At 39.5% G+C, this 12,945-nt stretch overlaps 1 protein-coding gene across 1 annotated transcript; it reads left to right on the top strand.

Moving 5' to 3' along the window:
• The first annotated feature begins 2,845 nt into the window (after positions 1 to 2,845).
• LOC110890613 (probable aldo-keto reductase 5) lies at positions 2,846 to 8,640 on the top strand. The gene is made up of 6 exons (XM_022138224.2): positions 2,846 to 2,964; positions 3,450 to 3,666; positions 3,733 to 3,936; positions 7,534 to 7,706; positions 7,794 to 7,896; positions 8,080 to 8,640. Exons 1-6 carry the CDS (start codon positions 2,903 to 2,905, stop codon positions 8,410 to 8,412), a joined length of 1,092 nt encoding a protein of 363 aa, XP_021993916.2. The 5' UTR covers positions 2,846 to 2,902; the 3' UTR covers positions 8,413 to 8,640.
• Positions 8,641 to 12,945: the final 4,305 nt, after the last annotated feature.

Raw genomic sequence — 12,945 nt, 5'->3', positions numbered from 1 at the left:
ATAATAATAATAATAATAACAACAACAACAACATATTTCTTTCCATTCCTTGAAGGAATAGAAAAAAACACCTACATTACAAGGAATGGAAATTATTATATTTGGAAGGAGTTACATTCCCTTAGAATGCTCCATTCCATTACTATATGATAACCAAACATGTTTATTTTCATTCCATCAGAATGATCCATTCCATTCCACCTTCTATTCCTTCATACCAAACGCTACCTAAATGCCTAAACCGTTACATGATGGACACTTTTATAGGGATGTTCTAAATTTGGCAGGTTTGCCAAAAATTTGAAATTACAAAAAGTTCACGTGTTTTGTTATTAAAAAGGGAAGTGCTGAAATTTGATAAAATTGGGGAAATCTAGATTGGTGAAATCGGAACTCTTTCCGTCCACTATTCACGAGGCCCCTAACTCAAACTATTGCCCAAGTTATAGGCATTTAAAGTTTGGGCTTTTTCTATCATGTTTCCCCTTATCTAGCTAGTGCATGTAGGAACCTGCCACCTCTTATATCTGCACCTAGGGGTGTAAACGAGTCGAGCCGAGTCCGAGCCCAACTAGGCTCGAGCTCGGCTCGTTATGTTTTTCTGAAGCTCGAGTTCGAGCTCGGCTCGGTTAGAGCCTACTTCTCTGAGCTCGAGCTCGGCTCGCGAGTAAAACCCAAAGCTCGAGCTTGGCTGGACTCGGCTCGAGCTATTTCGAGAACAACCTCAAATGAGTCAAAAGCTCAGCCCGAACTCGTTTCAACAGCGATTAAGCGAGCCAAAGCTCGGCTCGAGCTCGGCTCACCATTCACCAATGTTATCATCATCATTATTATATTATATATATATATATATAATTAAAAATTTTGTTTAGGCTCGTTTGGTTTCGCGAGCCTAAACGAGCTTTGTATTTCAGGCTCGAGCTCGGGCTCGATAACTATACGAGCTCTATTTCAGGCTCGAGCTCGGGCTCGGGCTCGTTAAGGCTCGACTCGTTCGAGCTTTTAACCGAGCCGATCACGAGTAGCTCTCGAGCCTCTAGGCTTGTTTACACCCCTATCTGCACCTCATCACATACTACTCGTATGATGTGGCACACATCCAAGCATGGATTACTGAGAGTGGTTTATGTATAGCAGCCACAGAGAGGCGGTCGGGGAGTGTAGCACAACGCTAAAAATAAACAATGGAAACCTTCTTTTTCTAGGCTAATGTAAGATCTAGAAAATTGTGAGAGCTTCCCGTATCCATCAACAATTGCAGCTCAAATTTCCCAAAATGACCTGTCACTCGGATAGACTTATACATATCACTACCTTCTACTGTATTTACAGAAATCTGTGCAAATTCCATCACCACTTCATCTTCTTCTACATTTTCTACTTCTTCTTCCATCCATTCCACCTCAATATGGTAGAACTAGGGTCTTTATAACCCCTACACACATGCTCTTGAGAATACTTCTCATCACAATTAAAACACAACCCCTTAGACCTTCTTTCATCATCTCACTCTTAGTCAAGGTCCTTCTAACCACACTTCTTTTAGCCTCATTATTTACTGACTTAACATATGGCACTAACGGTTTATTAACACCCGGGTTGGGTAAAATAGCTGGTTTAAACCCAAATTTATTCTTCTTGGCTTTAATGGTTGCTTCTTGCAACTTTGCCAAACAAAAGGCTTCTTGAATATTTTTGGGATTAAACATTCTAACTTGCAACTGTATTTCATCTTCCAACCCAGTAATAAAGCAACTCAAAGTATATTCCCCAGGCAATTGTAATCTACTAATAATAACATCAAACTTATCATGATATTCTTGAACTGTAGTTGTGTGTTTTAAATTTTTTAACTCGGTCATAGGATCATCAAACAGTTTACCAATTCTAACTTTTAAAGCTTCCACTAATTCCACCCAAGACAATACCTCACCCTCAACCCTTTGACTAGTGAAGGATTGATACCATTATAACGCTTTATCTTCAAAATGAATGGCAGCTAATCTTACCTTCGTTGCATCTGTCACCCTTTCAAGTTGAAAGAACTATTCAACTTTGACCAACCATGAAGATCATCACCTTTAAATCGATGAAATTCAATTTTTGTCAATATTGCTTCAAAATTGAACCCCTCTCCTTCGGTCTGCAGCTCTTGTCTTTGATAATTCCTCGTATTGGTTTGATTATTGACTATCTGAGTCAACTGTAAGGACAACCCAGTCACCATGTTCCTCATCTCTTCCATTGGCTTCGTATTTTCTTCGATTCGGTTATTCATTTCAGCTTCATGAGCATCATTATGACCATGTCTTTTTGTCATTTCAGGTAGAATTGATCTGAACAAAGATCAATCGAGAATTGAATTGAACGGACGACAATTGAAGGAATTCGATCGAACTAATGACCGAATTCAGAAATTTAAATCGAACGCTGCAAATTTTCCCCGACTGACTGAATTAGGGTTCTAAATTGAATTGAATCAAGAGTGTCCAAGGATAGACAGCTCTGATACCAATGATAGGGATTAAATTTGAACAAGTTTGTGATTGATTAATAATGGACAAGCTGATTAACACTCAGGGATGCTCGGATAAGAAGGAGCTTCCGAAAGATTGTTAATGGCAGTTGATGAGAGCAGTGGTTTGAGAAGAAGTTGTTATTATTTCAAAGATACCCCTATTCTATCACAATACTTCTATTTATATCCCCACACTATTAACTACCCTTCTAACTAACACATCCTCCTTTCAACTAACTTCTAACCCACACGTAACTACCTCTAACTAACTCCCTAAGCATCTAAACCGTATCAGAATCTAACAGATGGATAAAAAGGGAGAAGCGTGTGGTGATCTGGCATGTATCCGATCAGCTTGAGAAGGTAGCTTGAAGAAACTTAATAATGATTGTATTGATCTCTACTATATTCATCGGATTGATATTCGGGTCCCAATCAAAGTCACGGTTAGTGTCTCTTGCTTTTTTGTGTGTTAATTAATACTTTCAGACACATCAAAACCATCGTACTTGTTTGTTTTTCAATTTGAATCTTGTATGGCAGACTTAACGCTTTGTTTCCGTACATATATGTACATAAAAGAGTAACGTTGAAAACAAAGGCTTTGTAGTTTCAGGTAGACCAATGATCAGAGACCGTCGTCGTCAAAGCACACTCAAGATGTAGTTGATAAATGTGTTTGCGTTTGTATATATAATCAAATGATATAATATATAAGAAAATAAAATAAAATAAAATAAATTGCTGATATTTGTTTATTAGCATTTTAATAATATCGTGATTCGGATTTACTGTTGATGATGACTACAAACAAAACAAAAAAACATTAGTAATATCGTGCTTCATGGCAATGACAGCGACTCCATCATCTTCCCTTAATAATATTGTTATACTTTAGAAACACACTAACCTTAATCCAACCCCCATATAGAGATACAACAATGGTGCCAAAAGTGAAATTAGGTTCACAAGGTCTAGTCGTTTCAGCTCAGGGGTTGGGTTGCATGGGTATGTCCGGAAACTACGGACTCCCCAAACCCGAACCCGATATGATCAAACTCATCCACCACGCCATTGATTCCGGCGTCACATTCCTTGACACCTCCAACGTCTACGGCCCTCACACAAATGAAATCCTCATCGGCAAGGTTGGTAACTTAACTCTCATCAGTCATTAGTCAACGGTTTCTTAATTAGTTTGAAAGTTTACGCAGGCTTTGAAAGAAGGAGGATTGAGAGATAAAGTTCAAATTGCTACCAAATTTGGAGTACGAGTGATTGATGGAAAACCGGATGTTTGTGGTGATCCAGCGTATGTCCGGTCATGTTGTGAAGCTAGCTTGAAGAGACTTGATATTGATTGTATCGATCTCTACTATGTTCATCGGATTGATACTCGAGTCCCAATCGAAGTCACGGTGAGTCTCTATTGATGGGGTTTATTATTCGGGTTTCAAGTAGTTCGAGTCGGGTTATCACAATAGGGTCCGTTGGGTTTGTGTTGTGCGGTTATTGGGTTCATTGGGTCTCAGGTTATACAGTTCCGGTAATTTGGGTTTTTGATATTTTAAGATCTAACCGATACCCCGATTCTAGAAAATCGGTTTAATTGGTATTCGGGTAACGAGTCAGGTGAATTGGATACAGGTAAAATCTACGGGCCTACTATAGAAACATTCAAAACTAGTTGTTTTAATTGGTGTACTAGTTTTGTATGGCATAAAAATGTTATATTGAGCTGTTCTTAATTAACACTTGTATCATAATAAGATATTGTATCGGGTAACTGGCCTGTATCACTGATGTAGTGCGTGATACGATAACGAAGAACAAACACGTTGATTCTGCGAATACCCATGTAAGTCTTTTCCCAACCCCAAAATTCAACCCAAATGGCACGGAATTTGAAGTGAAAAATTGAGTAGCTTCAAAATTCAAGTCTGATTGTTCAAATTACTAGAGAAACACATAAATAGGGACAGAAATTCGAAATGGGCCTAAAAAAGACAACGGCCAAACACTGTTGGGTAAGATGACCCATATTGGCAGCGGAATGTGCAGACTTCGTTATCTCCGTGTTCTCCATTATTATGTGCAGAAACGAATAACAAGAACGGAAATGACAAAGAGTGTGTGTGTGTGCAGAATTGAACAATCGAAAGGACAAATCTTAAAAGAACAGAAATGTCTTGGTGCCCTGCATAATTGCCGGTGCATTTGAATATATACATAGTGTTTTGGCGGTTCCGGGATTTTGGCGGGTAACTGCTTATAACAGTTGTTTAAAAACGAACTCCCGCTTATCCCTTGATCATTATACATACATATCATAAACTAATTCTAATAAGTGTTCCTAATTATAAATAAATCCGAAACTTATAACAAATATAACATAACTAGTTTAATAATTCTAACATAACCCCCCCTTAAACTAGGTTATGTTTACGAGCTTGATCTATTACGCTCCGGTTTGCTTCGTCCATCGCCCATTTTGCATAGTTAAAGTTGAAGCGCTTTCTTCTCTTCCCTTTGCTCCAGTCATCATCATCTACTCCAGCAAACAATACGACAGATTCCATTTCAACTGCATCTTGATTCCCAGTTCCTGCATCCTTGACCGATCCTGCATTCTTTAAACTTTCTTGAAGCATGCCTGAGGAAGTTCCTTCGTCCCGAATCATCCTCTTATCCTGCATACTCTGTTGTACATGATTGAAGTTGTAATAATACTCTAAAACATCAAGGTATGCAGCGTATGTGGCTCTTATATAGTCACCGTCTTCATAGTTGAAACCCATGTCTTTTGCAATAACTGGCCAAGTGTTCTCGGTTGTCACTGTTTGATAACCCCCATCCATGGCAACAAGTAAATATAGGCTAAGTAAATTAACCTTCCTCTTATATGAATCTACCGGTGGAACCTGCCTAGATCTTATTCCCATGTAACTGTTTAGAAACCAGTGTACTAGTTCCTCAAACTTTGTATCAAGTATGTGTTTATACTTGACAACAAAATCTCGATCATCAAGCAAATTCATGAAGGCTCGGCAGTCTTCAAACTCTCTAAATTCCATGGCATTAACTATCATGACACTCCAATCCGATTCTTGTGACGACAAATTGAGATCCTCGAAATAAGAATTCAAATATCGTTGTTTGAATTCTTCATCAAGAACGTTCTCCTCAATGATCTTTTGCTTTTCTTGCAACCCCAACTCTTCTTCCCGAGTCATCCCACTTGTTTCGTTAAATGAATTGTTCACCGGACATGAAAACATTGGATAAATTCTACAAGTATCACCGGCCTTCTTGACCGTGAATCCTTGTAACGTCAATTGGTCTAAACTCAATACATTTCGATCGAGTTCCGATGAATAAAAGACGCTTTGAATCCTCATGTTTTCATTTCCGTTTTTTATTTCTATCGATCCAACCCCCCTTGTGAATAGAAAATTATGTTCCCCCGTGCGTGTATTCACCCCAATTATATGTTTGATTCGTTTGAATACGTTTAACTTTCCGGCAATATGATGTTTGAATACAGAACTTACGTACCAAATATCGTTCCATAATCCTCCTTCGGTACCAACGACGATCATCTCTTGATGACTGCCGTTACTTCCATCTTGTTCCTGTATTCCTTCATTTATTGCCTGCCTTATTAATTGTGTGGCTTCATCAGTTTCCTTCTTTTTACACCCATGGATCATGTGCCCCGGTTGACGGCAGTAATAGCATATCTTTTCCATTGGATTTCGGTTGTATCTTTTCTTTGCTTCATCCGTGCAGTGTTGACACGGGAGTAGCGTAGAGGTTGGTTTGATTTCATTGTGTTTCATCTTTCCCGGCATCGCTCTGATACCACTATGTTGGGTAAGATGACCCATATTGGCAGCGGAATGTGCAGACTTCGTTATCTCCGTGTTCTCCATTATTATGTGCAGAAACGAATAACAAGAACGGAAATGACAAAGAGTGTGTGTGTGTGCAGAATTGAACAATCGAAAGGACAAATCTTAAAAGAACAGAAATGTCTTGGTGCCCTGCATAATTGCCGGTGCATTTGAATATATACATAGTGTTTTGGTGGTTCCGGGATTTTGGCGGGTAACTGCTTATAACAGTTGTTTAAAAACGAACTCCCGCTTATCCCTTGATCATTATACATACATATCATAAACTAATTCTAATAAGTGTTCCTAATTATAAATAAATCCGAAACTTATAACAAATATAACATAACTAGTTTAATAATTCTAACAAACACAAGCCCAAAAACAAAATGCCCAAAACACTTCAAAAAACATAAAAACGTAAATAAGTAATAGAAATAAGCGTTTTTTGGCCCGGGCGATGACCCAAACCGCCGTAGCATGCCCAAAACGGACCCCGTAGCCCAAGTTAGAGCCATTTTAGTGAGGCCCCTTTTGTTACACGGTTTTGGGCCTCCAAATACGAGATAGCCCGCTCTTCTACACTTGGGCCCGCATCAATCACAATCAGGCTCGGTTTGCTGGGTCCGGTTCTTCAGGTAGCTTGGGTTTGGATTATTACACTTGTGGTCCGAAAGATGCCAACCTTCATGCTGGTTGGAAAGATAATATAATTCAACACAAGAACATAACCTCATACTATTTGAAAAGTTAATGTGTATTCACGAATTCTTGATGACAGGCCAAAAGTGAATCGATGTGGTTCGGCTTAGTCGGGTCTTGGGTTAAACGATTTGGGTAATTCAGGTTTTGGATGTTTAAAGGTCTAACCAATAGGCAATACCTGACCCTAGAAAAATCGGTTTAATCGGTATATGGGTAACGAGTTTTTTGGGTCAGGTTAATCGGGTACGGGTAAAATCGATGGGCCTATTGTAGAAACATCAAAACTAGTTGTTTTAAATGGTGTGCTTGTTATTAGTTTTGTTGTTCTTTTTGCAATTTAAATCTTGTATGGTAGAAAATGTTAAATTTAGTTGTTATTAATTAACACCTGTATATGTGATATTATGTAATTGAAAGATGGGAGAACTGAAGAAACTGGTTGAGGAAGGGAAAGTGAAGTATGTGGGATTATCAGAAGCATCTGCCTCTACAATCAGAAGGGCTCATGCTGTTCATCCGATAACAGCAGTACAGAATGAGTGGTCTTTATGGTCAAGAGATCTGGAAGATGAAATTATTCCTACTTGCAGGTGATCTTCAAGGGGTTTTGATGTTAACATCAACCAGACTGGTTTACTTTTGTGTTTGATAACGATTGTTGTCGTCATGTTTTGTAGACAACTTGGCATTGGGATTGTTCCTTACAGTCCGATTGGCAGGGGGTTCTTGGCTTCGGGTCCTAATTTGGTAGAAAGCTTGATAGAGGGCGACATGAGGAAGGTATGAATTAGGATATATTTGTATGATCCAAAATATGCTCATCCACAAGCATATGATCAGAATATCAGATTATGATCTCATTTAAAAGAAGAAAAAATGTGTTATCTATTTTATTTTTTATCATGTTTACTATATTTACATTATTATTAATGGAACTTAAGTTTAACTTCAAACTTATTGCAGAGCATGCCAAGGTTTCAGAATGTGGACCACAATAAAACTGTATTTGAGCAAGTGAATGAGATGGCTACAAGGAAAGGGTGCACCGCGGCTCAACTAGCGCTAGCCTGGGTACACCACCAAGGAACCGATGTGGTTCCAATACCAGGGACCACAAAACTTGAAAATTTTAACCAAAACATTGGAGCTTTGTCTGTTAAGTTAACCCCCGAGGAAATGGTGGAACTTGAATCATTTGCATCAAGTGATGTAGTGAAGGGGGAAAGGCATTCATACATGCAAATGACATGGATAAATTCAGAGACTCCTTCGTTGTCATCTTGGAAATGTAATTAACGTGTTGTTGCACTATATACCATTCGTCATTCCCAACTCGCAAGTACTAGTACCCGAGTTGCTAACCTGGAAGCTTTCAAGTTGTAAGATCTTTGCCGTGTCAGCTTTCCTTTTCTAAATGATGCTTCAATAATTGTACCATTGGTTTGGAGGTTCAAAATGTGTTTTGAAAGATTGCAACTATATTGGATGTTTTCATAATGGTTACTTTCAGCATATGTTGACTTCTTGGTGTGGTTCATTATTATTCTAGTAGGCTAGTTATCTTTTTACCAGTTATTGAAAACCGGTTAATCTCTTAACACCATGATTAGTTAGATGGATAGTTTAAAGTTAGTTAATTAGCGGTTACAAAGTATAGGGGCCGAAATTGACAAGATGGAAGATTATAACCACCACCACCACCGAAGGGGTGTGTCCCCCTCCCTTCTCCTCATACCGATCGGCCAAGAGACACCACCAAAGGAGACGCAACTGTTCGGATAAATGGCTATAAATCGACACAACTCTTCACAAGCAATCTCATCCACAAGATCCAAAAGACGCGACTATTCACGAAGAGACGTGTCCTTTCATTCGCATCCATTCAAGTCTATAAATAGGGCTGAAATTTGTTTCATTTGTCAATTCGATTCTAGTTATTCGATTTGTATATACTCACGTTCATACATTTCGGTTATATACAAGTTCGATTATTGTTTATTATTCAAGTTTGTTATCACGCTCGTTAGAGTTCAAGATCCAAGTTCGGGCCAACAAATTGGTATCAGAGCATCAGGCTCTAGGCGTGGGAATCGCAAGGCATCGCAGGGAATTCGCGATCAGGAAGAAATGTCAGGAGCAACCGGGCAAAATCCGACAAATGGAAATTCTCTTTCCCAGTTTCAGTGTCCGATTCTGAAACCAACAAACTATACGGTTTGGGCTATTCGTATCAAGACGATTCTTGAAGCGAATGGTTTGTGGGAAACGATTGAACCGGCAGAAAATGCAACGGTAGACGCTAAGAAAGATAAGTCTACAATTGCATATCTGTTTCAAGCAATACCAGAAGACGTTGTATTGCAAGTTGCAAGTTGTAAAACCGCAAAAGAGATTTGGGAAAATCTAAAGATTAGACACGTTGGCGTAGATCGGGTACAAAAGGCGCGTATGCACACGCTAATGTCAGAATTTGAATTGTTGCAAATGAGGGATGACGACACTATTGATTCGTTTACCGCAAAGATTAATAGTATCGTTACCCGAGCAACAGAAGTAGGAACGACAATGAGTCAACCGACTCTAGTACGCAAACTCTTAAATGGCGTACCAGATAAGTTTACTCAAATCGTTGCCTCTATGGAACAATACTCCGATCTAGAAACCATGACGCTACAGGAAGCGGTAGGAAGACTAAAGACGTTTGAAGAACGTCTCAAGTTAAAGAAAGGAAGTCAAGGAGAAAGCCAAGATAGGCTTATGTTCACACATAATGATAACAACAGAGGAAGGCAATCTGGAAACCGCGGTCGTGGTAGATTTAACCAGACGCGTGGAAATTGGCGAAACAACGGAAATAGGCAAAGTCCCAGAAACGAAGGATCTACATCTAGATCTAGAAATGGAAATTCAAGAAATTGGAGGAAGTTTGCGAGAACCGACCTAAGTAAGATCCAATGCTTTAAGTGTCAAAAGTTTGGACACTACAAGAAGGACTGTTCTGAGAAAGACGAAGTGCAAGAACATTCAAACCTCGTCGAGGAAGACGAAGCACCCGTATTGTTAATGACAATACAAGAAGAAAATGTTCAAGAAAGGGCTCTGCTAAACGAGGAACATATAAAACCGACAAGTTATGCCTCAGAAAATGAAAATCTATGGTACTTAGACAACGGGGCAAGCAACCACATGACAGGAGTGCGAAGTCACTTCAAGGAATTAGATGAAACTGTGACAGGGCAAGTACGATTCGGTGATGGGTCACACGTAGAAATAAAAGGCAAAGGTTCAATACTACTGGAATGTCTGAATCAAGAACAAAAGATCGTTTCACAAGTATACTACATTCCAAGTCTGAAGACCAATATATTGAGCCTCGGACAACTTACAGAAATCGGTTGCAAAGTGGTTATGGACGGAGATCTACTTACTATCCGAGATCGAAATAGAAAGCTACTAATGCGAGTCAAGAGAATGAAGAACAGGCTGTACAAAGTCAAACTGAAAACGGGAAAACCAATCTGCTTACTATCAAAGACCGAAGACACAGCATGGTTATGGCACGCAAGGTTAGGCCATTTACACTTCGACGCTATTAAGGAAATGACTCGTAAGAACTTGGTACATGGAGTTCCCCAAATAAGTCATGCTAGTCAAGTCTGTGACGCATGCTTATTAGGAAAACATAGTAGGGCACCATTTCCAAATCAGGCAAAGTTCAGATCTTTAAAACCTCTGGACTTAGTCTATGGAGATTTGTGTGGTCCTATAACTCCACCAACACATGCTGGGAAGAAGTATATATTCTTACTTGTAGACGACTGTACTCGCTACATGTGGGCATATTTACTAACTTCCAAGGATCAAGCATTCGAAACATTTAAGGAGTTCAAAGAAAAGGTTGAAAAGGAAGCGCAGACCAAGTTAAAGATGCTAAGGACGGATAGAGGAGGTGAATTCACATCGGCTGAATTCAACAAGTATTGCAAAACCAACGGCATAGCAAGACAGCTTACAGCACCATACTCCCCACAGCAAAATGGAGTAGTAGAAAGGCGAAACAGGACGATGTTATCCACTACTCGCAGTATGCTAAAGGCAATGAACATGCCACAGAACTTTTGGGGTGAAGCAATACGACACGCGATATACGTACTAAACAGGGTTCCGACAAAAGCCCTGGTGAACAAGACACCATATGAAGCATTGAAAGGAAGGAAGCCAAATTTAGAACACTTGAAGGTTTTTGGCTGCACTGCTTACGCTAAGGTACTACCACTTCAACAAAAGAAGTTAGATGATAGAAGCGCACCTATGGTATACCTTGGAATAGAAGAAGGATCAAAGGCGTACAGATTATATGATCCAGCAAAGAACAAGATATGTGTCAGTAGAGATGTAAAGTTCATGGAAGGTCAACCATGGAACTGGAATAGTTATATGGAAACGGTAGATTCAGGGAATCCCGAATGGACTAACTTTGTCATTCAAGAAGATGACATACCACCAGAGTTAGAAGAAAATGAACCAAGTAGTCCAGGCAGTAGCGGGCCACATCATGACGACTCAGGAGTAGATCAGACAGAGGAACAAGACTCCTATGTAACCCCGCCAGCACATTCGTACAATCAGAACTCAGCAGGAAGTTCAAGCAGTCTATCAAGTGGAGGTCCATCCACTTCTGAAAGCACAACGGAGAGTATTAGTGACACTCCAGTAAGACTAAAAAGTCTCGAAGACCTGTATGAAGAAACAGAAGAAATTCAACTAGATCCACATGAATTATTACTCGCAGAAGAAGAACCAAGGAATTACAAGGAAGCATCTAGTGACAGAAAGTGGATTGAAGCAATGAAGGCTGAGTTAGACTCAATAAACAAGAATAACACCTGGAAGTTGACGGAACTGCCAAGTGGTCACAAAGCAATAGGTTTAAAGTGGGTATTCAAGACTAAGAAAGATGCAAACGGAAATATTGTCAGACACAAAGCAAGGCTAGTTGCAAAGGGATATGTTCAGCAACACGGAATAGACTTTGACGAAGTCTTTGCACCAGTAGCACGTATGGAAACAGTACGACTAATGTTGGCTTTAGCAGCATATCAAGGTTGGGAGGTACATCATCTAGATGTGAAATCTGCATTCTTATACGGAGACCTCAAGGAGGAAGTCTATGTATCACAACCAGAAGGTTTTATAAAGCCAGGAAATGAAGGAAAGGTTTACAGACTATCAAAAGCACTGTATGGATTGAGACAAGCACCAAGAGCTTGGAATACGAAGTTAGATCAAACCCTAAAGTCACTTAATTTCAAGAAGTGCACTTTAGAGAACGCAATCTATACAAGGACGAGTGAAGCCTCTACGCTAATAGTTGGAGTCTACGTCGATGACTTGATAGTCACTGGAACATCAAAGAAGGAGATGGACATCTTCAAATCTCAGATGAAGAACAAATTTGATATGAGCAATCTAGGATTGCTAGCATACTATCTGGGAATAGAAGTAATACAAGCAGGGGGTGAGATAGGCATCAAGCAGACAGGATATATCAACAAGATACTCAAAGACGCCGATATGTTATCCTGCAATGACACAAAGACACCCATGACTCCAGGAACTCAATTAACAAAGACTGAAGAAGGAGATCTAGTAGATGCAACACATTACAGAAGCCTGATAGGTTCTCTCAGGTACTTATTGCATACAAGACCAGATCTATGTTACCCAGTCAGTCTACTTAGTAGATTCATGCAAGAACCAAAGGAGCAACACCTGAAAGCAGTAAAGCAAATACTACGTTACATCAAAGGAACTAAAGAGCATGGAATC

This window comes from Helianthus annuus, chromosome 7, assembly GCF_002127325.2.
Source record: "Helianthus annuus cultivar XRQ/B chromosome 7, HanXRQr2.0-SUNRISE, whole genome shotgun sequence".
Lineage (NCBI taxonomy): Eukaryota > Viridiplantae > Streptophyta > Magnoliopsida > Asterales > Asteraceae > Helianthus > Helianthus annuus.
This window is presented reverse-complemented; position numbering and strand designations above follow the sequence as displayed.

Excerpts from the sequence above, each read along its gene's own strand:
- LOC110890613 (XM_022138224.2), top strand. The coding sequence starts at position 2,903 with ATGATTGTATTGATCTCTACTATATTCATCGGATTGATATTCGGGTCC. Across the intron at positions 7,707-7,793 it reads GAAATTATTCCTACTTGCAG|ACAACTTGGCATTGGGATTG; the intron begins GTGATCTTCAAG and ends CATGTTTTGTAG. Across the intron at positions 7,897-8,079 it reads TAGAGGGCGACATGAGGAAG|AGCATGCCAAGGTTTCAGAA; the intron begins GTATGAATTAGG and ends AACTTATTGCAG.